The sequence below is a fragment of the Scyliorhinus torazame genome, chromosome 24 (genome assembly GCF_047496885.1).
Source record: "Scyliorhinus torazame isolate Kashiwa2021f chromosome 24, sScyTor2.1, whole genome shotgun sequence".
NCBI lineage: Eukaryota > Metazoa > Chordata > Chondrichthyes > Carcharhiniformes > Scyliorhinidae > Scyliorhinus > Scyliorhinus torazame.
Genome location: NC_092730.1, coordinates 22912595 through 22937841, shown reverse-complemented (window position 1 = coordinate 22937841; position 25247 = coordinate 22912595). Strand labels below are relative to the sequence as shown.

The window sequence follows — 25247 nt, the reverse complement described above, 5'->3', positions numbered from 1 at the left end:
GCTCCCCCTCGAGGGCCCTCGCCCGCTCCCCCTCGAGGGCCCTCGCCCGCTCCCCCTCGAGGGCCCTCGCCCGCTCCCCCTCGAGGGCCCTCGCCCGCTCCCCCTCGAGGGCCCTCGCCCGCTCCCCCTCGAGGGCCCTCGCCCGCTCCCCCTCGAGGGCCCTCGCCCGCTCCCCCTCGAGGGCCCTCGCCCGCTCCCCCTCGAGGGCCCTCGCCCGCTCCCCCTCGAGGGCCCTCGCCCGCTCCCCCTCGAGGGCCCTCGCCCGCTCCCCCTCGAGGGCCCTCGCCCGCTCCCCCTCGAGGGCCCTCGCCCGCTCCCCCTCGAGGGCCCTCGCCCGCTCCCCCTCGAGGGCCCTCGCCCGCTCCCCCTCGAGGGCCCTCGCCCGCTCCCCCTCGAGGGCCCTCGCCCGCTCCCCCCTCGAGGGCCCTCGCCCGCTCCCCCTCGAGGGCCCTCGCCCGCTCCCCCTCGAGGGCCCTCGCCCGCTCCCCCTCGAGGGCCCTCGCCCGCTCCCCCTCGAGGGCCCTCGCCCGCTCCCCCCTCGAGGGCCCTCGCCCGCTCCCCCTCGAGGGCCCTCGCCCGCTCCCCCTCGAGGGCCCTCGCCCGCTCCCCCTCGAGGGCCCTCGCCCGCTCCCCCTCGAGGGCCCTCGCCCGCTCCCCCTCGAGGGCCCTCGCCCGCTCCCCCTCGAGGGCCCTCGCCCGCTCCCCCTCGAGGGCCCTCGCCCGCTCCCCCTCGAGGGCCCTCGCCCGCTCCCCCTCGAGGGCCCTCGCCCGCTCCCCCTCGAGGGCCCTCGCCCGCTCCCCCTCGAGCGCCCTCGCCTCCTCTCTTCTCGCTTCTCGCTCTCGCTCTCTTTTCGCTCTCGCTCTCGCTCTCTTTTCGCTCTCGCTCTCGCTCTCTTTTCGCTCTCGCTCTCGCTCTCTTTTCGCTCTCGCTCTCCTTGCGCTCTCTTCCTTGCGCTCTCTCACTCTCTTCCTTGCGCTCTCTCACTCTCTTCCTTGCGCTCTCTCACTCTCTTCCTTGCGCTCTCTCACTCTCTTCCTTGCGCTCTCTCACTCTCTTCCTTGCGCTCTCTCACTCTCTTCCTTGCGCTCTCTCACTCTCTTCCTTGCGCTCTCTCACTCTCTTCCTTGCGCTCTCTCACTCTCTTCCTTGCGCTCTCTCACTCTCTTCCTTGCGCTCTCTCACTCTCTTCCTTGCGCTCTCTCACTCTCTTCCTTGCGCTCTCTCACTCTCTTCCTTGCGCTCTCTCACTCTCTTCCTTGCGCTCTCTCACTCTCTTCCTTGCGCTCTCTCACTCTCTTCCTTGCGCTCTCTCACTCTCTTCCTTGCGCTCTCTCACTCTCTTCCTTGCGCTCTCTCACTCTCTTCCTTGCGCTCTCTCACTCTCTTCCTTGCGCTCTCTCACTCTCTTCCTTGCGCTCTCTCACTCTCTTCCTTGCGCTCTCTCACTCTCTTCCTTGCGCTCTCTCACTCTCTTCCTTGCGCTCTCTCACTCTCTTCCTTGCGCTCTCTCACTCTCTTCCTTGCGCCCTCTCACTCTCTTCCTTGCGCCCTCTCACTCTCTTCCTTGCGCCCTCTCACTCTCTTCCTTGCGCCCTCTCACTCTCTTCCTTGCGCCCTCTCACTCTCTTCCTCTTGCGCCCTCTCACTCTCTTCCTTGCGCCCTCTCACTCTCTTCCTTGCGCCCTCTCACTCTCTTCCTTGCGCCCTCTCACTCTCTTCCTTGCGCCCTCTCACTCTCTTCCTTGCGCCCTCTCACTCTCTTCCTTGCGCTCTCTCACTCTCTTCCTTGCGCTCTCTCACTCTCTTCCTTGCCCTCTCTCACTCTCTTCCTTGCCCTCTCTCACTCTCTTCCTTGCGCTCTCTCACTCTCTTCCTTGCGCTCTCTCACTCTCTTCCTTGCGCTCTCTCACTCTCTTCCTTGCGCTCTCTCACTCTCTTCCTTGCGCTCTCTCACTCTCTTCCTCGCGCTCTCTCACTCTCTTCCTCGCGCTCTCTCACTCTCTTCCTCGCGCTCTCTCTTCCCTGCGCTCCCCTGCTCGCGCCCGCTCTCTCTTCCTTGAAGGCGCTCAAAGATTTTACCCTTCCTATGAGTCCCTGATTATGCTCTAAGAAGCACCTTGAAAGGTTTCACCAACTTTGAAAGGGTGCTATGTGAATGCAAGTTGTTATGCCGTCAGATACACACTCACTGTCCTCTTGTTTCCAGGCAGGGGTTATGAGCCTCGATGAATACGAGAAGACGTCACGGTCCCTCCAGTACTGAGCAGGGAGTCTACCTCGGGCCAACACAGACGCAAGTCCTCACCTCAAAACCCGTCCCTTCAAACCCCGTCTCCTCTGGCCCAGTCCCCGCCTTTCTGGAAGACATCATGTCCTGTCGCGATCGCACGCAGGAGTTCTTTGCTGCTTGCAAGTCAATGCAGAACCGGCAGGTGAGTGGACAAGGGTGAGGGATGGGAGGCGGGGTGGGTGTACTTAATGTTGCTGAGGGCCACCATGGCCCTTGGACAGACTCGGTGGAGCCTTACCCACGTGCAAATGCAGCAAGACCTGGACAATATCCAGGCTCGGGGCTGACAAGGGGCAAGTTACATTCGCGCCACACAAGTGCCCGGCAATGACCATCTCTTACAAGAGAGGATCTAACCATTGCCCCTTGACATTCAATGGCATCACCATCGCTGAATCTCCCACAATCAACATCCTGGGGGTCACCATTGATCAGAAACTGAACTGGGCCCAGCCACATTAATACTGTGGCTACCAGAGCAGGTCAGAGGCTGGGAATCCTGCGGAGAGTAACTCACCTCCTGACTCCCCCCCCAAAGCCTGTCCACCATCTACAAGGCAGAAGTCAGGAGTGTGAGGGAATACTCTCCGCTCGCCTGGATGAGAGCGGCTCCCAACAACACTCGAGAAGCTCGACACCATCCAGGACAAAGCAGCCCCGCTCGATCGATACGCTAACCGCAAACATTCACTCCCTCCGCCCCCGACGCACAGCCGTGTGCACCGTCTACAAGACGCACCGCAGCCCCACACACCTTCGACAGCACCTTCCAAACCCGCCACCTCTACCGTCTAGAAGGACGAGGGCAGCAGCAGACGCACGGGGAACACCACCGCCTGCAAGTTCCCCCCCTCCGAGCCGCTCGCCATCCCGACTCGGAAATATATCAGCCGTTCCTTCACTGTCGCTGGGGTCAAAATCCAGGGAACTCCTTCACTAATAGCACTGTGGGTGTACCTACACCACACGGGACTGCAGTGGGTTCAAGATGGCGGCTCACCCACCACCTTCTGAAGGGGCAATTAGAGATGGGCAATAAATGCTGGGCCCAGCCAGCGAGGCTCACATTCTATTAAAATTAATTTATTTTAAACCATAAGGCATGTGTTCCCTAATACAGGGTTTACAGTAGTTTAGTCTTTATCTTACTATCAAGAAACACTCAGCTGGACTAATGAACCACAGAACGAGAGTTTCCCCCATTGCTTGCTGATAATTTTTGCAATCATTGGGGTACATATCCTCAGGCTTACCAAATATTAATCCAAGTAGTGAATACTTAATAAACTATTCAACAACAATGGCATCACAGCTTCATACCTGGTAATTACTGTCAATATCTAGACGGTACAATATAGAGAAGGGCCATTTGGCCCCTTCGCTCCATGCTGCTGTTCCTGCTGCGCACAACCCTCCTCACGCAGCCTCTTCATCTCTCCCATTACAATACCCCTCTATTCCTCGTGCCTTCTTGTGTTTTTCCCTCTTAAATGTATCGCCCGTTTGGGTGCGAGCCCCACCTTCTCCCCCCACTCCCTGTGGGAGCGAGTCCCACATTCTCCCCCACTCCCTGTGGGAGCGAGTCCCACATTCTCCCCCACTCCCTGTGGGAGCGAGTCCCACATTCTCCCCCACTCCCTGTGGGAGCCAGTCTCACATTCTCCCCCACTTCCTGTGGGAGCGAGTCCCACATTCTCCCCCACTCCATGTGGGAGCGAGTTCCACATTCTCCCCCACTCCTTGTGGGAGCGAGTCCCACATTCTCCCCACTCCCCTGTGGGAGCGAGCCCCACCTTCTCCCCCCACTCCCTGTGGGAGCGAGTCCCACATTCTCCTCCACGCCCTGTGGGAGCGAGTCCCACATTCTCCTCCACTCCCTGTGAGAGCGAGTCCCACATTCTCCCCCACTCCCTGTGAGAGCGAGTCCCACATTCTTCCCCACTCCCTGTGGGAGCGAGTCCCACATTCTCCTCCACCCCTGTGGGAGCGAGTCCCACATTCTCCCCACTCCCTGTGGGAGCGAGTTCCACATTCTCCCCCACTCCCTGTGGGAGCGAGTCCCACATTCTCCCCACTCCCTGTGGGAGCGAGTCCCACATTCTCCTCCACCCCTGTGGGAGCGAGTCCCACATTCTCCCCACTCCCTGTGGGAGCGAGTCCCACATTCTCCCCACTCCCTGTGGGAGCGAGTTCCACATTCTCCCCACTCCCTGTGGGAGCGAGTCCCACATTCTCCCCACTTCCCGTGGGAGCGAGTCCCACATTCTCCCCCACTCCCTGTGGGAGCGAGTCCCACATTCTCCCCCACTCCCTGTGGGAGCGAGTCCCACATTCTCCTCCACCCTTGTGGGAGCAAGTCCCACATTCTCCCCACTCCCTGTGGGAGCGAGTTCCACATTCTCCCCACTCCCTGTGGGAGCGAGTCCCACATTCTCCCCACTTCCCGTGGGAGCGAGTCCCACATTCTCCCCCACTCCCTGTGGGAGCGAGTCCCACATTCTCCCCCACTCCCTGTGGGAGCGAGTCCCACATTCTCCCCACTCCCTGTGGGAGCGAGTTCCACATTCTCCCCACTCCCTGTGGGAGCGAGTCCCACATTCTCCCCCACCCCCTGTGGGAGCGAGTCCCACATTGTCCCCCACTCCCTGTGGGAGCGAGTCCCACATTCTCCCCACTCCCTGTGGGAGTGACTGGGAACATCTGTGTGTCTACCCTATTGTCCTCCACGTTTATGATCCTCGAGACCTCAATCAGGCCGCCCCTCAAGTCATCGTTTCTGGAGGTGCATCAGATGAACCTTAAAAAAAAAAGATGGCATCATTCAGCAGGTATCTCGCGCTCCTTCCTCGCTGCCCTTCACAAAAGTACTTTTCTGACTAAGTGGGACAATCAGTCTGTCTAAGTTTATTAGAACACTTTATGTAATTTAATTCCCCGGTGTCTGATCTCTCTCTCTCTCTCTCTCTTTCTCTAGAATGGACTGCAGGTTAACAAGCCGCTCCTGAATGCCGTGCGCCAGCGGAGCGAGTTCACTGTCATGGCGAAGTGAGTGTCAGCAAATCCGGTAACTAAGCGAATCGTAACCCTACCCCGCCCCCCCCCCCCCCCAGGCGCCATCTCTTCCCCGGGCTGCAGTTCCGCACCGTCGCGACCGGTAAAGGTCGAGCGTGGCTGGGCTAATTGACCGCCGAGGGTATCACCATGCACGGCGACCCTGACCTCGCCCCCGCAGCTCCCACTTTCCAGCAAGCAAGCCCGCGGGGAAACGGGAAGCCTGGCTGCTCACCTCCGTTCCCCAGCCCACGGATGGCACCCCAGTGGCGGGGCAGACCCGATGGGCCGAGTGGCCCGCTTCTGCTCCGAGCGCCTTGCGGTCGCGGTGCCTTGTATTTTGAACGCTGGCTCCACGGGTCGGACGACCCCGGCTTGTAGACAAACCGGGCAGCTGCTTCGAGTGGCAAGAACGTGACGACATCCCTCCTTTCGTTGCAGACGGATCGGCAAAGACTTGAGCAACACCTTCTCCAAACTGGAAAAGCTGACCATACGTGAGTAGCTGCATCGTACGAAAGCGCGGCCCAGGTGGAGGCCCATCGAGCCAGGCTCTGCTGTATTTCACTGTTGAGGGGCCCGTCAAAAGAACCCCCCTACCCACGCCGTCCTCCGAAATCTGCTCCACCTCGCCCGTCCAGGCAACTAAAATCTGGGTAACCGGGGCGGGCCCTGAGACTGCGCTCTCCGGTGAACGGCGCAGAGTCCTCGGCGCTCCCGCCGTACCGGGGCCCGGCGTGCAGTTGAGTTCCGTAAAGGGGCAGGTTGTGTGGGATAGCCGCTGATAATCGATTTGTCCAGTGGGGGAGAAAGCCATTCGTCCCGTCGACCCTGCGTCACCTCCCAAATAGTAGTGAACTAGCAACGTAACAAGAAATAGTCCCCCCCCCCCCCCCCCCCCTTCTGGGCTGCTGCTGCTGACGATCTATCTTCCCTTAACGTTCCGCGAGATAGTCAAGGAACGGTTGCCACCGCCTGGAGAACCCCTGAACCGATCTCTCAACGCAAACTTCATCCGTTCCAGTTTTATGAACCCTGCCATATTGTTTATCCAGGCCTCCACGCCGGGGGGGGGGTTTCGCTTCCTTCCACATGAGTAAGATCCTTCGCCGGGCTACCAGGGATGCAAAGGCCAGAATATCGGCCTCTTTCACCTCCTGCACTCCCGGCTCTTCCGCTACCCCAAATATAGCTAACCCCCAGCCTGGCTTGACCCGGACCTTCACCATCTTTGAGATCACCTTTGCCACTCCCCTCCAGTACTCATCCAGTGCCGGACACGACTAGAACATGTGTGTGTGGTTCGCCGGGCTTCCCAAGCACCTCCCGCACCTGTCCTCCACTCCGAAGAACCTGCTCAGCCTCGCTCCCGTCATGTGTGCTCTGTGTAGAACCTTGAATTGAATCAGGCTAAGCCTGGCACACGAGGAAGAGGAATTTACCCTGCTTAGGGCATCAGCCCACAGCCCCTCCTCAATCTCCCCCAGCTCTTCTTCCCATTTTCCTTTCAGCTCCTCTACTAGCGCCTCCCCCCCCCCCCCCCCCCGTCTCTCATCTGATATATTTCGGACACTTTGCCCTCCCCTCCCCGACCCATACCCCCAAAATCACTCTATCCTGGATCCCCTGTGTCGGGAGCAGCGGAAATTCCCTCACCTGTTGCCTCGTAAACGCCCTCACTTGCATATATCTAAAGATATTCCCCGGGGGCAACTCATACTTTTCCTCCAGTGCTCCCAGGCTCGCAAACTCCCAATCAATAAACAAGTCTCTCAATCTCCTAATTCCTGCCCGATGCTAGCTCTGGAACCCTCCGTCCATCCTTCCTGGGACAAACCTATGGTTATTCCTGATCGGGGAACACACCAAGGCACCCGTCGCCCGTCACCCCCCTGTGTCGCCTCCATTGCCCCCAGATCCTTAAGGTTGCCACCACCACTGGGTTTGTGGTATACCTTTTCGGGGAAAGCGGTAGCGGCGCCGTCACCAGCGCCTTTAGGCTCGTTCCTTTACAGGACGCCATCTCCAGCCTCTTCCACGCCGCCCCCTCTCCCTCCCTCATCCACTTGCAAACCATCGCCACATTGACGACCCAGTAGTAGTCGTCCAGATTCAGCAACACCAGTCCCCCTCTGTCCCTGCTACGCTGCAGGAACCCCCTCCTTACCCTCGGGGTCTTCCCTGCCCACACGAAACTCATAACACTCCTGTCTATTTTCTTGAAAAAGGCCTTGGTGATCAAAATGGGGAGGCATTGAAACACAAAAAGAAACCTCGGGAGGACCATCATTTTTACCGCCTGCACTCTGCCCGCCAGTGAGAGCGGCAGCATATCCCACCTCTTGAAATCCTCCTCCATCTGCTCCACCAGCCGCGTCAGATTGAGTTTGTGTAGAGTTCCCCAGCTCCTAGCTACCTGGATCCCCAAATATCGGAAGCTCCTTTCCACTCTCCTTAACGGCAGGGCGTCTATCCCTCTTCCCTGATCCCCAGGGTGTATTACGAAAAGCTCACTCTTCCCCATATTTAGCCTATATCCCGAAAAATCTCCAAACTCCCTCAATATCTGCATAACCTCTGTCATCCCCTCTACAGGGTCCGCAACATATAGCAGTAAGTTATCTGCATAGAGTGACACTCGATGTCCCTCTCCCCCTCTAACCACCCCCCTTCCATTTCCTAGAGTCTCTCAACGCTATGGCCAGTGGTTCAATTGCCAACGCGAACAGTAATGGGGACAGGGGACACCCCTGCCTTGTTCCCCGGTGTAACCGAAAATACTCCAATCTCTGTCGATTTGTGACTACACTTGCCACTGGGGCCTCATATAGGAGTTTGACCCAACTGACAAACCCCTCCCCGAACCCAAACCTCCTCAACACCTCCCATAGATACTCCCACTCTACCCTATCGAATGCCTTCTCTGCATCCATCGCTACCACTATCTCTGCCTCCCCCTCCGCTGGGGGCATCATTATCACCCCCAACAGCCGTTGCACGTTGACATTCAGTTGTCTCCCCTTTACAAACCCTGTCTGGTCTTCATGCACCACCCCCGGGACACAATCCTCGATCCTCGTCGCCAGCACTTTTGCCAGCATCTTGGCGTCTACAGTCAGGAGTGAGATAGGCCTATATGACCCGCATTGCAGCGGATCTTTGTCCCGCTTCAGGATTAGTGATATCGTCGCCTCCGACATTGTCGGGGGTAGAGTCCCCCCTTCTCTGGCCTCGTTGAAGGTTCTCGCCAGTAGTGGGGCCAACAAGTCCACATACTTCCTGTAAAATTTCACCGGGAACCCGTCTGGTCCCGGGGCCTTCCCTGCCTGCATGTTCCCCAGCCCTTTAGTCACCTCATCCACCTCAATTGGTGCCCCCAGACCTGCCACCTCCTGCTCCTCCACCCTCTGGAATCTTAGTTGGTCCAGAAACTGTTGCATCCCCTCTTTTCCCTCCGGGGGTTGGGACCTTTTTAGCCTCTCATAAAAGGTCTTAAACACCTCATTTACCTTCCCTGCTTTCCGCTCCGTAGTTCCCGTTTCATCCCTGACTCCCCCAATTTCCCTCGCCGCTATCCTCTTACGAAGCTGGTGGGCCAGCAGCCGACTCGCCTTTTCCCCATATTCGTATCTCATCCCCTATGCCTTCCTCCACTATGCCTCTGCCTTCCCTGTGGTCAGCAGGTCAAACTCCGTCTGAAGTCTTTGCCTCTAACCCTGGATCCAGCACAGTATTGAAATCCTGCCCCCCCCCCCCCCCCCCCCCCCCGCCATTACCAGGCTTCCCACCTCCAGGTCCGGGATACGTCCCAGCATCCGCTTCATAAATCCCGCGTCGTCCCAGTTCGGGGCATATACATTTACCAGCACGACCTCCTTTCCCTGCAACTACCATTCACCATCACATATCTACCCCCGTTGTCCACCACTATATTCCTAGCCTCGAACGACACCCGTTTCCCCACCAATATCGCCACCCCTCTGTTTTTCGCGTCCAACCCTGAGTGGAACACCTGTCCCACCCATCCTTTCCTTAACCTAACCTGATCCGCCACCTTCAGATGCGTCTCCTGAAGCATGACCACGTCTGCCTTCAGTCCTTTTAAGTGTGTGAACACTCGGGCCCTCTTAATCGGCCCATTTAAGCCTCTCACATTCCACGTGATCAGCCGGATTGGGGGGCCACCCGCCCGCCCCTATTCTAGGCCAGTCCTCCGTCCAGGTCCCGCGCACCCACCCGTCCCCCAGGCTGCGCACTCCCGTCCTGACCACCTCTTCCCTTGCCAGCTCCCTCTCGCTCCCAGCAGCAGCAACCCAGTTGTCCGGATCCCCATCTAGCATGGTTACTCCCCCCATGATGCTTCCGAAAGTCAGCTGACTCCAACTGACCCCAGCTTCCCCCGCTCTCTCCTTGACCCCCTCGTGTGTGGAACTCTCATCCTTCTTGTGCCTATCTTCCCGCCATCATCTCCCTAGCGCGGGAAAAAACCTGCGCTTTCCTGGATCGGCCCCACCCCCCATGGCGCAGCTCCCCCATTCCCCATCCCCCCTCTCAGTCCCTTTTTCCACCGGCGCCCACATTTCCGTGTTCCCCCCCCCCCCCCCCCCCGTCAAGAAGAGAAAAAACCCCTTCTATCGTCTCGATACTGTGAACCTCCCATTCCCCAATTTACATTTCTATACATCGACATCATCGTCTCCCCCACAGCATCAGTCTCTCAGTTCTGGTCCAGTTTCTCTTCTTGGATGAAGGGCCATGCCTCATCCGACGTTTCAAAGTAGTAAAGTTTGCCTTGGTGCGTGACCCACAATTGCGCCGGCTGCAGCATCCCAAACTTTATTTTCTTCTTGTGAAGCACCGCCTTGGCCCGATTAAAGCTTGCCCTCCTTCTCGCCACCTCCGCGCTCCAGTCCTGATACACTCGTATCACCGCATTCTCCCACCTGCTACTCCGTACCTTCTTGGCCCAGCTCAAAACGGCCTCTCTGTCGGTGAAGTGGTGAAATCTCACCACTATCGCCCTTGGTGGTTCTCCAGCCTTTGGTCTCCTCACAAGGACCCGGTGAGCCGCTTCCACCTCCAGGGGGCCCGAGGGGGCCTCAGCTCCCATTAGCGTATGGAGCATCGTGCTCACATAAGCCCCAACATCAGCTCCCTCCACTCCCTCGGGGAGACCCAGAATCCGGAGGTTCTTTCTCCTCGAGCTGTTCTCCAGGACTTTGAGCCTTTCGATACACCTCTTATGTAGCGCCTCGTGCGTCTCCATTTTTACCGCTAGGCCCAGAATCTCATCCTCGTTTTCGGATGCCTTCGCCTTCACCCCACGGAGCTCTATGGCCTGGGCCTTTTGTCCAAAGTAGAGAGAGAGGAGGAAAACGTCCAGGGTGGACACCAGTCCCTTCACAGGCGTGCGAGCCATGACTGGAGATGGCTGCGACTAGAGTGGACCCCGGGAATCAGAGAGCAGGGGAAAAGGCCACTCGGCCCCTCGAGTCTGCCCCGCTATTCAATAAGAACGTGTCTGATCTGATTGGAGCCTTGGCCCCACACTCTTCCTTCACCGTAAAGAATCTATCGACCGCTGCTTTTAAACGTATTCACTGCCCCCCCCCCAACCCAAATCGCTCTCTGGGAAAGTGTTCCACAGACTCGCAGCCCTTCAGAAGAACAGCAAATCCTCCCTCTTAAATGGGAGTACACTTTTCGAGCTGTGTCCCCGCCCCCCCCCTAGTTCGAGCCTCTCCCACAAGGGGAAACATCCTGACAGCATCCACTGTCCCCTCGGGAACCCTGTACGCTTGAATAAGGCCACCTGAGCCACTGGGCCGGGCTGTCGGGTGCGGCCCCGGGTTGAGGGGCTGCTGCTGCTGAGGTCGGCCCTCGGCCTCCCCGCAGTGAGCCGGCAGTCACTCTCCACCGACGACTCTGGCGTGGCAGCTGGCGGTAGGTTAGCTGGGTGGCCCTCTCCACTGTGCAGCGCTGCGGTTGAGAGCTCAGTGAGTAGAGAGCCGGAGCCGGTCTCTGGTCGAGAGCACCCGGGGAGCCACTTAACACCCAACAGCTTGGGTTTCTCAATTCACATTCCCCAAACGTCCCGGAGAAACCCGCTGCTCTGTCCTACTCTACAACCGAGCACTAGGTGGCGCCTGTGCTCTGAGGAAAACAGCACCATGGAGACCAGAGTGGGTTGAAGCAGAAACTTCCTGTTGGACTTTTTGCCAAACTTTGATCTGTGGCAAACACTGAGGAAGAAACGAAAGATGGGGGTTCGGGGAGGTATCTGTCCTATGTATAAACCCCCCGAACCCCTCGATTAGATTCCAGTCTGTAACTCACTCCCGGGTATCTGTCCTATGTATAAACCCCCCGAACCCTTCGATTAGATTCCAGTCTGTACCTCACTCCCGGGTATCTGTTATTCTATATATAAACCACCCCGAACCCCTCTATTAGATTCCAGTCTGTACCTCACTCCCAGGTATCTGGTATTCTATATATAAACCACCCTGAACCCCTCGATTAGATTCCAGTCTGTACCTCACTCCCGGGTATCTGTTATTCTATATATAAACCACCCTGAACCCCTCGATTAGATTCCAGTCTGTAACTCACTCCCGGGTATCTGTTATTCTATATATAAACCACCCCGAACCCCTCGATTAGATTCCAGTCTGTAACTCACTCCCGGGTATCTGTTATTCTATATCTAAACCACCCCGAACCCCTCTATTAGATTCCAGTCTGTAACTCACTCCCGGGTATCTGTTATTCTATATATAAACCACCCCGAACCCCTCGATTAGATTCCAGTCTGTAACTCACTCCCGTGTATCTGTTATTCTATATATAAACCACCCCGAACCCCTCGATTAGATTCCAGTCTGTAACTCACTCCCGGGTATCTGTTATTCTATATATAAACCACCCTGAACCCCTCGGATTAGATTCCAGTCTGTAACTCACTCCCGGGTATCTGTTATTCTATATATAAACCACCCCGAACCCCTCGATTAGATTCCAGTCTGTAACTCACTCCCGGGTATCTGTTATTCTATATATAAACCACCCCGAACCACTCGATTAGATTCCAGTCTGTAACTCACTCCCGGGTATCTGTTATTCTATATAGAAACCACCCCGAACCCCTCAATTAGATTCCAGTCTGTAACTCACTCCCGGGTATCTGTTATTCTATATATAAACCACCCTGAACCCCTCGATTAGATTCCAGTCTGTAACTCACTCCCGGGTATCTGTTATTCTATATAGAAACCACCCCGAACCCCTCGATTAGATTCCAGTCTGTAACTCACTCCCGGGTATCTGTTATTCTATATATAAACCACCCCGAACCCCTCGATTAGATTCCAGTCTGTAACTCACTCCCGGGTATCTGTTATTCTATATATAAACCACCCCGAACCCCTCGATGAGAATCCAGTCTGTAAACCTCTCCCGGGTATCTGTTATTCTGTAGAAAACCACCCCGAACCCCTTGATTAGATTCCAGTCTGTAACTCACTCCCGGGTATCTGTTATTCTATATTTAAACCACCCCGAACCCCTCGATGAGATTCCAGTCTGTAAATCTCTCCCGGGTATCTGTTATTCTGTAGAAAACCACCCCGAACCCCTTGATTAGATTCCACTCTGTAACTCACTCCCGGGTATCTGTTATTCTATATATAACCCACCCCGAACCCCTCGATTAGATTCCAGTCTGTAACTCGCTCCCGGGTATCTGTTATTCTATATATAAACCACCCCGAACCCCTCGATTAGATTCCAGTCGGTAACTCACTCCCGGGTATCTGTTATTCTATATATAAACCACCCCGAACCCCTCGATTAGATTCCAGTCTGTAACTCACTCCCAGGTATCTGTTAATCTATATATAAACCACACTGAACTCCTCGATTAGAATCCTGTCTGTAACTCACTCCCGGGTATCTGTTATTCTATATATAAACCACCCCGAGCTCCTCGATTAGATTCCAGTCTGTAACTCACTCCCGGGTATCTGTTATTCTATATATAACCCACCCCGAACCCCTCGATTAGATTCCAGTCTGTAACTCGCTCCCGGGTATCTGTTATTCTATATATAAACCACCCCGAACCCCTCGATTAGATTCCAGTCGGTAACTCACTCCCGGGTATCTGTTATTCTATATATAAACCACCCCGAACCCCTCGATTAGATTCCAGTCTGTAACTCACTCCCAGGTATCTGTTAATCTATATATAAACCACACTGAACTCCTCGATTAGAATCCTGTCTGTAACTCACTCCCGGGTATCTGTTATTCTATATATAAACCACCCCGAGCTCCTCGATTAGATTCCACTCTGTAACTCACTCCCGGGTATCTGTTATTCTATATATAAACCACCCCGAGCTCCTCGATTAGATTCCACTCTGTAACTCACTCCCGGGTATCTGTTCTATATATAAACCACCCCGAACCCCTCGATTAGATTCCAGTCTGTAACTCACTCCCGGGTATCTGTTATTCTACATATAAACCACCCCGAACCCCTCGATTAAATTCCAGTTTGTAACTCACTCCGTGTATCTGTTATTCTACATATAAACCACCCCGAACCCCTCGATTAGATTCCAGTCTGTAACTCAGTCCCGGGTATCTGTTATTCTATATATAAACCACCCGAACCCCTCGATTAGATTCCAGTCTGTAACTCACTCCCAGGTATCTGATATTCTATATATAAACCACCCCGAACCCCTCTATTAGATTCCAGTCTGTAACTCACTCGCGGGTATCTGTTCTACATATAAACCACCCCGAACCCCTCGATTAGATTCCAGTCTGTAACTCACTCCAGTGTATCAGTTATTCTATATATAAACCATCCCGAACCCCTCGATTAGATTCCAGTCTGTAACTCACTCCCGGGTATCTGTTATTCTATATATAAACCACCCCGAACCCCTCGATTAGATTCCAGTCTGTAACTCACTCCCGGGTATCTGTTATTCTATATATAAACCACCCCGAACCCCTCGATTAGATTCCAGTCTGTAACTCACTCCCGGGTATCTGTTATTCTCTATATAAACCACCCCGAACCCCTCGATTAAATTCCAGTCTGTAACTCACTCCCGGGTATCTGTTATTCTATATATAAACCACCCCGAACCCCTCGATTAGATTCCAGTCTGTAACTCGCTCCCGGGTATCTGTTAATCTATATATAAACCACCCCGAACCCCTCGATTAGATTCCAGTCTGTAACTCACTCCCGGGTATCTGTTATTCTATATATAAACCACCCCGAACCCCTCGATTATATTCCAGTCTGTAACACACTCCCGGGTATCTGTTAATCTATATATAAACCACCCCGAACCCCTTGATTAAATTCCAGTCTGTAACTCGCTCCCGGGTATCTGTTAATCTATATATAAACCACCCTGAACCCCTCGATTAGATTCCAGTCTGTAACTCACTCCCGGGTATCTGTTATTCTATATATAAACCACCCCGAACCCCTGGATTAGATTCCAGTCTGTAACTCACTCCCGCGTATCTGTTATTCTATATATAAACCACCCCGAACCCCTGGATTAGATTCCAGTCTGTAACTCACTCCCGGGTATCTGTTATTCTGTATATAAACCACCCCGAACCCCTCGATTAGATTGCAGTCTGTAACTCACTCCCGGGTATCTGTTATTCTATATATAAACCACCCTGAACCCCTCGATTAGATTCCAGTCTGTAACTCACTCCCGGGTATCTGTTATTCTATATATAAACCACCCCGAACCCCTCGATTAGATTCCAGTCTGTAACTCACTCCCGGGTATCTGTTATTCTATATATAAACCACCCCGAACACCTGGATTAGATTGTGTTTCCGTCGGTTTTAACATGCTGATGGTGGATCCTGTTTCTGTGACAGTGGCCAAGCGGAAATCCTTGTTTGATGACAAAGCTGTTGAAATCGAGGAGTTGACGTACATCATCAAACAGGTTTGGCAGATTGAATTGAAATGATTCATTGTTTGTGTGAGTGTTTTTCTTTTCAATTGCATGATATCTCCCCTGAAGGAAAGTCAGAGTTTTGCATTCCTATAGCGCCTCCCGCTTGCTCAAGTGTGACCCACGGCCCTATCCAGCCGGTGAAGTTCCTCGCTGGCGGTGAGGCGGGTTGGGTCACCGTTAAACGATGTGAAGAGAGCCCATCCGGAAAGGCAGCGTCTGTTGTTCTGGTGTCAGAGGAACCGAGCAATGATTCGAAAGCCAAGAGCTTCCTTTAAAAAAGAGCTGGAATAGCAGAGAGCCTTCACGGGGAGGGTGCAGGGCCTCCAGTGGAGTGTAAAGGGCCTCGTCCCGACTCCCCCCTTGCAAGAGACAAGCCGGTGGTTCTGGGGCTGGGGTGTCAGTATCCCCAGGGGAGTCTTTGTCACATCGACTGATTGATACCTGGAGCATGTGGGAGAATGTTGGCTGGCAGAGTCATGGCCCTCAGCCACCAGGGAACACAGGGTTCAGGGTGTTTGAAATCTGGGTTGCGGGGCAGGGGGGATAATCTCGATGTTCAAATATTTGCCGGACTTTGGGGCGTGGGTTTAACTGGACTCTGGAGGAGCCAGCACCGGCGCAGCAGGCCGAGTGGCCTCCTGTGCTGGGAGATTTTCTGATTCTTTCGTTGCCAAGGTCCCAATTTCTCCTCTTGTCGTTTGTCTCCGCCCGGGCAGGATATCAACAGCCTGAACAAGCAGATCGCCCAGCTGCAGGACTTCGTCAGAGCCAAGGAGAGCCAGAGCGGGCGGCACTTACAGACGCATTCCAACACCATTGTGGTCTCGCTGCAGGTAACCCAGGGCCCCCCCCCCCCCCCCCACAAACTCACACCCTGGCTACCCGCCCCAGACTGCTCCGCTGGGACAGTGCCCAGCGAATGCTGGTGGTTTTATTTGGGTTAGTGTGGTTTGTTTATGGACCTGCACACTCCCTGCCCCAGTGCGATGTGCACAATGTGCCTGGACACTAGGTTCTGGAATTGCCTTTCTAAACCTCTGTGCACCTTTCCCGCCCCCTCTCTTTGCCCTGCCCCCTCTCTTTGCCCCGCCTCCTCTCTTTGTCCCGCCTCCTCTCTTTGCCCTGCCTCCTCTCTTTGCCCCGCCTCCTCTCTTTGCCCCGCCTCCTCTCTTTGCCCCGCCTCCTCTCTTTGCCCCACCCCCTCTCTTTGCCCCGTCCCCTCTCTTTGCCCCGTCCCCTCTCTTTGCCCCGTCCCCTCTCTTTGCCCCGCCCCCTCTCTTTGCCCCGCCCCCTCTCTTTGCCCCGCCCCCTCTCTTTGCCCCGCCCCCTCTCTTTGCCCCGCCCCCTCTCTTTGCCCCGCCCCCTCTCTTTGCCCCGCCCCCTCTTTGCCCCGCCCCCCTCTTTGCCCCGCCCCCTCTTTGCCCCGTCCCCCCCTCTCTTTGCCCCGTCCCCCCTTCTCTTTGCCCCGTCCCCCCCTTCTCTTTGCCCCGTCCCCCCTTCTCTTTGCCCCGTCCCCCCCTCTCTTTGCCCCGTCCCCCCCTCTCTTTGCCCCGTCCCCCCCTCTCTTTGCCCCGTCCCCCCCCCTCTCTTTGCCCCGCCCCCCCTCTCTTTGCCCCGTCCCTCCCCCTCTCTTTGCCCCGTTCCCCCCCCCCTCTCTTTGCCCCGTCCCCCCCCCCCCTCTCTTTACCCCGTCCCCCCCCTCTCTTTGCCCCGTCCCCCCTCACTCCTTTAGGATATTGCTTAAAGCCCACCAACCTTCTAGTCACCGAATACGCCCTTGTGTGACTTGTCAGATGGTGTCTGACTGTGCTCGGTGTCTCTGGCTGTGTTGCCCCAAGGACAATCTGTAAATGGGACCCATGAATGCCCAAGGGCAGCGCGGTGGCGCAGTGGTTAGCACTGCTGACTCAGGACGCCGAGGACCCCGGTTCGATTCCGCCCCCGGGTCACAGCCTGTGTGGAGTTTGCACATTCTCCCCGTGTCTGCGTGGGTCTCACCCCTACAGCCCAAACATGTGCAGGTTAGGTGGATTGGCCACACTAAATTGTCCATTAATTGGGGAGAAAAAAAAGAATTCTCATTGTTCCTAGTCACCTGAATCATTGATGGTTTGCCTGGGATCGCCACCCCCTCTCGCTGTGAGCCGGGGGGGGGAACGTGGTTACGCTCGGACCTGACATTCCGGGGAATTGCGGTTACGCTGGGACCTGACGTTCCGGGGAAACACTGTTACGCTGGGACCTGACATTCCGGGGAATCGCGGTTACGCTGGGACCTGACATTCCGGGGGAAACGCGGTTACGCTGGGACCTGACGTTCCGGGGGAAACGCGGTTACGCTCGGACCTGACGTTCCGGGGGAACGCGGTTACGCTCGGACCTGACGTTCCGGGGGAACGCTGTTACGCTCTGACCTGACATTCCGGGGAAACGCGGTTACGCTCTGACCTGACGTTCCGGGGGAACGCGGTTAACGTGCGGACCTGACGTTCCGGGGGAACGCGGTTACGCTCGGACCTGACGTTCTGGGGAAACGCGGTTACGCTCAGACCTGACGTTCTGGGGGAGCGGGGTTACGCTCGGACCTGACGTTCTGGGGGAGCGGGGTTACGCTCGGACCTGACGTTCCGGGGGAACGCGGTTACGCTCGGACCTGACGTTCCAGGGGAACGCGGTTTCGCTCGGACCTGACGTTCCAGGGGAACGCGGTTTCGCTCGGACCTGACGTTCCGGGGGAACGCGGTTACGCTCCGACCTGACGTTCTGGGGAAATGCGGTTACGCTCGGACCTGACGTTGCGGGGGAACGCGGTTACGCTCGGACCTGACGTTCCGGGGGAACGTGGTTACGCTCAGACCTGGGGGAAATGCGGTTACGCTCAGACCTGACGTTCTGGGGAAACGCGGTTACGCTCAGACCTGACGTTCTGGGGAAACGCGGTTACGCTCAGACCTGACGTTCCGGGGGAATGCGGTTACGCTCGGACCTGACGTTCTGGGGAAACGCGGTTACGCTCAGACCTGACGTTCCGGGGGAACGTGGTTACGCTCGGACCTGACGTTCCGGGGGAAATGCGGTTACGCTCAGACCTGACGTTCTGGGGAAATGCGGTTACGCTCGGACCTGACGTTCCGGGAGAACACGGTTACGCTCAGACCTGACGTTCCGGGGGAAACGCGGTTACGCTCGGACCTGACGTTCCGGGGGAAACGCGGTTACGCTCGGACCTGACGTTCCGGGGGAAATGCGGTTACGCTCAGACCTGACGTTCTGGGGGAGCGGGGTTACGCTCGGACCTGACGTTCCGGGGGAACGCGGTTACGCTCGGACCTGACGTTGCGGGGGAACGAGGTTACGCTCGGAACTGACGTTCTGGGGAAACGCGGTTACGCTCGGACCTGACGTTCCGGGAGAACGCGGTTACGCTCGGACCTGACGTTCCGGGAGAACGCGGTTACGCTCGGACCTGACGTTGCGGGGGAACGCGGTTACGCTCTGACCTGACGTTGCGGGAGAACGCGGTTACGCTCGGACGTGACGTTGCGGGGGAGCGGGGTTACGCTCGGACCTGACGTTGCGGGGGAACGCGGTTACGCTCGGACCTGACGTTGCGGGGGAACGCGGTTACGCTCGGACCTGACGTTGCGGGGGAGAGCGATTACGCTCGGACCTGACCTTCCGGGGGAGCGCGGTTACGCTCGGACCTGACGTTCCGGGGGAACGCGGTTACGCTCGCACCTGACGTTCCGGGGGAAACGCGGTTACGCTCGGACTTGACGTTCCGGGGGAAATGCGGTTACGCTCAGACCTGACGTTCTGGGGGAGCGGGGTTACGCTCGGACCTGACGTTCCGGGGGAACGCGGTTACGCTCGGACCTGACGTTGCGGGGGAACGAGGTTACGCTCGGAACTGACGTTCTGGGGAAACGCGGTTACGCTCGGACCTGACGTTCCGGGAGAACGCGGTTACGCTCGGACCTGACGTTCCGGGAGAACGCGGTTACGCTCGGACCTGACGTTGCGGGGGAACGCGGTTACGCTCTGACCTGACGTTGCGGGAGAACGCGGTTACGCTCGGACGTGACGTTGCGGGGGAGCGGGGTTACGCTCGGACCTGACGTTGCGGGGGAACGCGGTTACGCTCGGACCTGACGTTGCGGGGGAACGCGGTTACGCTCGGACCTGACGTTGCGGGGGAGAGCGATTACGCTCGGACCTGACCTTCCGGGGGAGCGCGGTTACGCTCGGACCTGACGTTCCGGGGGAACGCGGTTACGCTCGCACCTGACGTTCCGGGGAACGCGGTTACGCTCGGACCTGACGTTGCGGGGGAACGCGGTTACGCTCAGACCTGACGTACCGGGGGAGCGCAGTTACGCTCAGACCTGACGTTCCGGGGGAACGCGTTTACGCTCTGATCTGACGTTCTGGGGGAGCGCGGTTACGCTCGGACCTGACCTTACGTAACATGCTGTCTCTTTCCTCCGCAGTCCCGACTGGCTTCCATGTCAAACGATTTCAAATCGGTTCTCGAAGTGAGGACAGAGGTAACGTGACCTTTCACTTTTGACCCCTTGGCAGGGCCGCTCAGCTAGAGCGCCGATCGCCCTCGGGCAGCCTGCGCCGCCGCGGTCCAACCCGCTGAAAGCGCGGCTTAATTAGCGGAGGGAGGAAGGTGGGAATGAATGCGAGTCAGCGACCGTTGGTGCCACAGGAACAGGAGGAGGCCACTCGGCCCCTTCCCAAACTTCCAGCCCGTCATGGGTCATCTGCATCGTGGCTCCATTTCGCCAACTAGGTTCTATCACCCCCCCCCCCCCCCCCCCCCAAGGTAGACAACTTATTAACACAACAGGCGGGAGAGACACACCCACAGTGGGCTCCCATTCCTGATCACTGTACGCTGACTCAACTGGGCGATGTGTATGTGTGCGCACGCCCGTCAGGCTTGGCCAGGTATCCCACCCCCTGTCAAATAGCTCTCCCCGGCCTAATACATGGAAAAATAATCAGTTGGTTGAGATGTCAGAGGGAATACGGCAATGGACCTGCAGTACTGCGAGGGTCAGCGCCTTCACAGGGCAGCGGCGCAGCTCTTAAACTTCATCTCGTTCATCGTTAATTTATCCCAACTCAATAAGTAGCGTACTTGACGGCTAATTCCACTAACGGGGCTTTGGTCTGCAATGAAATTAACGTTATCTCTCTGATTCCTATTTGTGAATCAGTCAGGCCTCTTCCTTCCTGCGCTAATCCCCTCCAGCCATCACCTCGGCCCATTAGCGAGTCGCACTGATTAATGGGTCAGAGCAGGAAACGGGGAGGCTGGAGTAAACATCGCACAGGATTAACAGGCTCTTGGCCGGCTGTGCACGGCACCCAGTGTCACACCTCTTATCCTCAGCCGCCGGGTGGGTCGTGACAGGACAGTCGGAGAGGCTCCTAGTGTGAGATTACAACATGTGCCCGACTAAATCTCCCGGGGATCCGCTGTGCGCGCACACTGAGGGTTGCATCGCTAATTGCAGGCAGGGCCTGGGGTAGTGCCAGTCTGTCATGCAATCCGAGATGGCGAGGAGGAGGAGGAACTCGAGTGATTCCTGCTGAACTACCCCTTGTGATCTGTCAGTACTGATGCAGAATTCTTGCCGGGGGAATTAAACCGCTGGCCTAGAATCCACTCATTCCCTCATTGAGTTCGGCAGACCCGGACACCTTTCCAGCTTGCCTGCCAGGGCTTTCTCTGGGTCAGGCCTGATCTCTGGCACTCCCGATCTGTTCCATCACCGTGAGCTGCCCAAGCCAGAGTGAGCTGGAGACTTGTGGTGCTATCCCCGGGGAGGCAGGGTCCGCGTTGCAACAACTGTGGAATGGAGTGGGACAGCGGGGGATGGGGGGATTGTGCGCGGGACGCGCCCGCTGACCTGCGATTGACGTCCATTGTCTTCGATTTCCCCGGATCGACAGAACCTCAAGATGCAGCGGAACAGGAGAGAGCAGTTCTCGCACACCACGGTCTCGAGCCTGCCACCATCAGCCGCGAATGGTTACGGTGAGTACCGTCCCTTTCACCGCCAGCCGCTGGCCTGAGTGGACTGACTACTCCTCCCGGGGACCGTGAAATGTGATGCAAAGGCTGATCGAAGGTCGGAGCATTTCCGCTGGGTCATTTCAAGTTTTGCTGAGTTCTTGCCGGCCATGAGCTTATCGAATGGCCCATCAACCCTGTTGAATCCCGGTCACCCTTTTGGTCTTCTGCAGTCACAGGAATACAGGCCTAGCCTGTGTAACCCGTCCTCGCAATTGAACCCTTTTTGTCCCCACGCTCAACCTGGTGAATCTGGCCTGCCCCCCACCCCCACCCCCAAGGGCCCAATCCTTCCTGAGGTGTGGGGCCCAGAGCTGAACCCCCATTGCTCCCGGATTGCGGGGGGGGGGGGTTCTGATCAGGGCTGTGCGGGGTGGTAGGGGTGGTGCGGATCGTTCTTCAGCCCCTGCCCACTCTTCTCTTCCCCGGAGGGAACACATCCTTGGGGATGCACGGGAGCTGGTCCATGCGGGTGTGTGTTGGGTGTTTTATCTCCCTCCCTACCCCAGGGTGGTGGGCTGAGAAGGGATTGGGGACACCGGTGCTCCGTACCTACCCTGACAGGAATAGGAGCCTCGGCCCATCTGGCCGGTCCTCCTCTCCACTGGTAGGCCCAGTATTTGTCGCCCGTGCCTAATTGGCCCCTGGAGAAAGTGGTGGGGTGAGCTGCCATCTTGGTCCCGCGAGGTTGTCTCTAACCCCCCCCCGTGTGTGTCTCCCCCCACAGGCGGGTCCGTGTTACTGCAAGATGATGCTCGCAGAGCCGGAGACGTCGCCATCGACATGGACGCCAAGACCAACCAACAGCTTCAGCTCATCGACGAGCAGGTAGGGAGGGCCACACCTCGAAGCTCCCCGACTCCTACCCACCCCTCACCTGAGCTGCGGCTGTGTGGATGCTTTTTCTTAATTTATTCATTCACGGGACGTGGGCCGTCGCTGGGCCGGGCCCAGCGTTTATTGCCCATCCCTAATTGCCCCTCGAGAAGGTGGTGGGTGAGCCGCCATCTTGAACCCGCTGCCGTCCCCGTGTGGTGTAGGTACACCCACCGTGCTGTTAGGGAGGAATTTTGACCCCGGCCACAGTGAAGGAACGGCCGATATATTTCCGAGTCGGGATGGCGGGCGGCTCGGAGGGGGGAACTTGCAGGCGGGGGCGTTCCCCCTGCGTCTGCTGCTGCCCTCGTCCTTCTCGGTTTTAGAGGCACTGTCCATTTTCTTTACCTGGTCAGGGTGGTCTTCATGTTTTGGGGGGGGGGGGGGGCGGAGGAGGGTGGGTTCTGGAAAAATTGTGTTGGTGTGCTATTCGTCTTTAGAGGGTGTCACAGTGCAGCCTGTTCCTGGACACGCACATCGCGCGCACATTTCTGTAAGGGGTGCTGTGCGGCATTAATTCAACTCGCAAGTTGTGAATCATTAAACTTAAATAATTCCCTCCTGAATTTCGCCTGGCGGGTGTGTGACACCCATCCGGGAGTGTCGACCGGTCGCCCAGCCCGAGTTCCGCATGACACGACGGTCACAGGAGATGTGTTCCCAACAGATTTTTTTTTGAGTGCCAGCCTGCGAGATCCCTCCAGTGGCGGCGCCTCTGGTCGGCAGCGAGAGGGGCAGCAGAGCCGGTAAGGTCGCTTGACCAAGGACCAACACAGGGGCCTGGTCTCTGAGGGGAAAGAGCGTTTCACTGAGCTCGAAGCAGCGATTAAACCTGGGGAGGGGCCATTCGTACCTCCACACTGTGGTGTAGTACTTGAGTGGGGTCTTGTCCGTACCAAATGTTTTTTTTATTCTTTCTTGGGGGTGTCGAGGCACAGCCTTTGTTGCCCAAATCTAATTGCCCCCCCCCCCCCCCCCCCCCCCCTGAACGGAGTTGTCTCGTTCGGCCCATTTCAGGGGAAGCCTCCCTCCTCCGTCCAAAGGGGCACATTCCTCGATTCGGTGCCCCCCCTCCCCAAGTGACGAATGCGGGGGAGACAGCCTGCCTGTAACCCTGCGTGTTTCCTTCCCCCCCAGGATTCGTACATCCAGAGCAGAGCGGACACGATGCAGAACATCGAAGCCACCATTGTGGAACTAGGCTCCATATTCCAGCAGCTCGCGCACATGGTCAAGGAGCAGGAGGAGACCATACAGAGGTAAGGGGGTACAAGGTGCCACTTCTACCGGCCGGCCCAGGGTGCTGATCTCTGCAGAGTGCAAGTTGCCCCCCCCCCCCGAGGATTGGGAGAAATCAGACCCCCCCCGGCGAGGGTCTAGAACTCTCCAGCGCCAAAGAATGCCATTCAGCCCCTCGTGAGAACTTGGGAGCCCCCTTCCCCTGTTGATGCTCGGCCCCTGACCCTCTGGCATCCCAGAGCCGGCAAGTTTTCACGGGCTTTTTGACTGTGGGTGGCATCGTGCGGCCAAGCTCGCCCCTGGATCCTTCTCCGGGCTTTCCCTTCGGAGTTGCTGTTTGGCGATCGGGAACGGGATGAGGAAAGGCCAGTGAGGTCTGCGGCGTGCAGCCAGATGGGGGAACCTCGGGTGGGAGGGGGGGGGGGCGGGGGGCTAGTTAGAGGGATGGCAGCGGGCTGAGACTCCGAGGGCTGGATTTTGAGTTGGGCGGGGGAGGGGGGGGGGGCTTTCTCTGCGTCCGCGACGAGCCTCCGTCAACACTCCCCAACTCTCTCGCCCCCGCAGGATCGACACCAACGTGGAGGACAGTCAGCTGAACGTGGAAGCGGCCCACTCCGAGATCCTCAAGTACTTCCAGTCCGTCACCTCCAACCGCTGGCTGATGATCAAGATCTTCCTCATCCTCGCCGTTTTCTTCATCGTCTTTGTGGTGTTCCTGGCCTAGAACCGATGCCCCCCCCCCCCCCCCCCCCCCCAATCCCATCCCATCCCTCTACCCCCACAATCTCCCCCCTGCCCGCGTCGAGGACGCCCTCCTCCCTTTGCGGATTCGGCGTCCAAAGCTGCGGCATCGCCAACGGCGGGAGGCCCAACCCGCGGTGCGACAGGACGCTCACCGATCGCCAGCCCCCCCCCCCCCCACCCCCCGCAAACAGAACCGCAGCCAGCTGGATCGGAAGGAGGAGATTCCAGCACTAAACATTACAGAACTGCACAGCTGAGCCGCCGCCCTGCAGACATTCGGCAGGGGGGCACTGAACTGCTGGCTCTCGCAGCCACCCGGCCCAACTTGGTGGAATCTCCGCTTCCGCCCGCGTTCCTCCTGAGACACAGCTGCTGGGCTCCAGCGTCACCGTCGTTCTGCCGGATCATCAGTCTGCAACAGCCAGGGGTTCACCACACGGACCCGTTTCCAGCCGTAAGGGCGGACTTGGCGAGTCCTTTGTACAGACCGCTCACACCCGCGGCTAGTTTTCCTGTTTCCTGTCTATAGTCACCTCGTGTGGTCGGGACGTGCAGCTCCCCCCCCCCCCCCCCCCTCCCCGCGGAGTGCGAACTTTGATCTGACCCCCTCGGGGGCAGGCGGACATGGCGGGGCGGTGAGAGAGGAGCGCGATCCCCGGCCGATGTCAGTCCCACCCCGAGCGCTGCCAAGGTTACCGAAAAGAGAGTGGGTCGGGGAGGTGTGGGCAACACGAGGAAATGAGTCCAGAGAAGGTTCTGGATGATTCTACAAGATGTCTACCCTCCTCCAATGAATATATAAATATATATATAAATCAATACTGAACGGGTTGTGGATAACAAACGCGGGGGTGGCCATATCTCGTTGTGCCAGCTCCTCTAGACCGAGAGAGTGGGGAATAATTTGTGGTTCAGTGTTTCAGTCGCGGGCCACGTGCGCCCAGCGT

At 57.3% G+C, this 25247-nt stretch overlaps 1 protein-coding gene across 3 annotated transcripts in view; it reads left to right on the top strand.

Moving 5' to 3' along the window:
* LOC140399968 (syntaxin-5-like) overlaps nt 1-25247 on the top strand; it is a 65708-nt gene that overhangs the window by 38048 nt on the left and 2413 nt on the right. For all 3 annotated transcript variants that reach the window (XM_072489461.1, XM_072489463.1, XM_072489462.1), the window contains exons 2-11: nt 2208-2433; nt 5266-5336; nt 5784-5839; nt 15271-15341; nt 16070-16186; nt 19844-19900; nt 21321-21405; nt 22169-22269; nt 23455-23576; nt 24121-25247. The exon at nt 24121-25247 is cut by the window's right edge and continues 2413 nt beyond it. In XM_072489461.1, the coding sequence (XP_072345562.1) occupies nt 2227-2433; nt 5266-5336; nt 5784-5839; nt 15271-15341; nt 16070-16186; nt 19844-19900; nt 21321-21405; nt 22169-22269; nt 23455-23576; nt 24121-24280 (1047 nt within the window). In that variant the 5' untranslated portion in view covers nt 2208-2226 and the 3' untranslated portion in view covers nt 24281-25247. The remainder of the gene's footprint in view (nt 1-2207; nt 2434-5265; nt 5337-5783; nt 5840-15270; nt 15342-16069; nt 16187-19843; nt 19901-21320; nt 21406-22168; nt 22270-23454; nt 23577-24120) is intronic.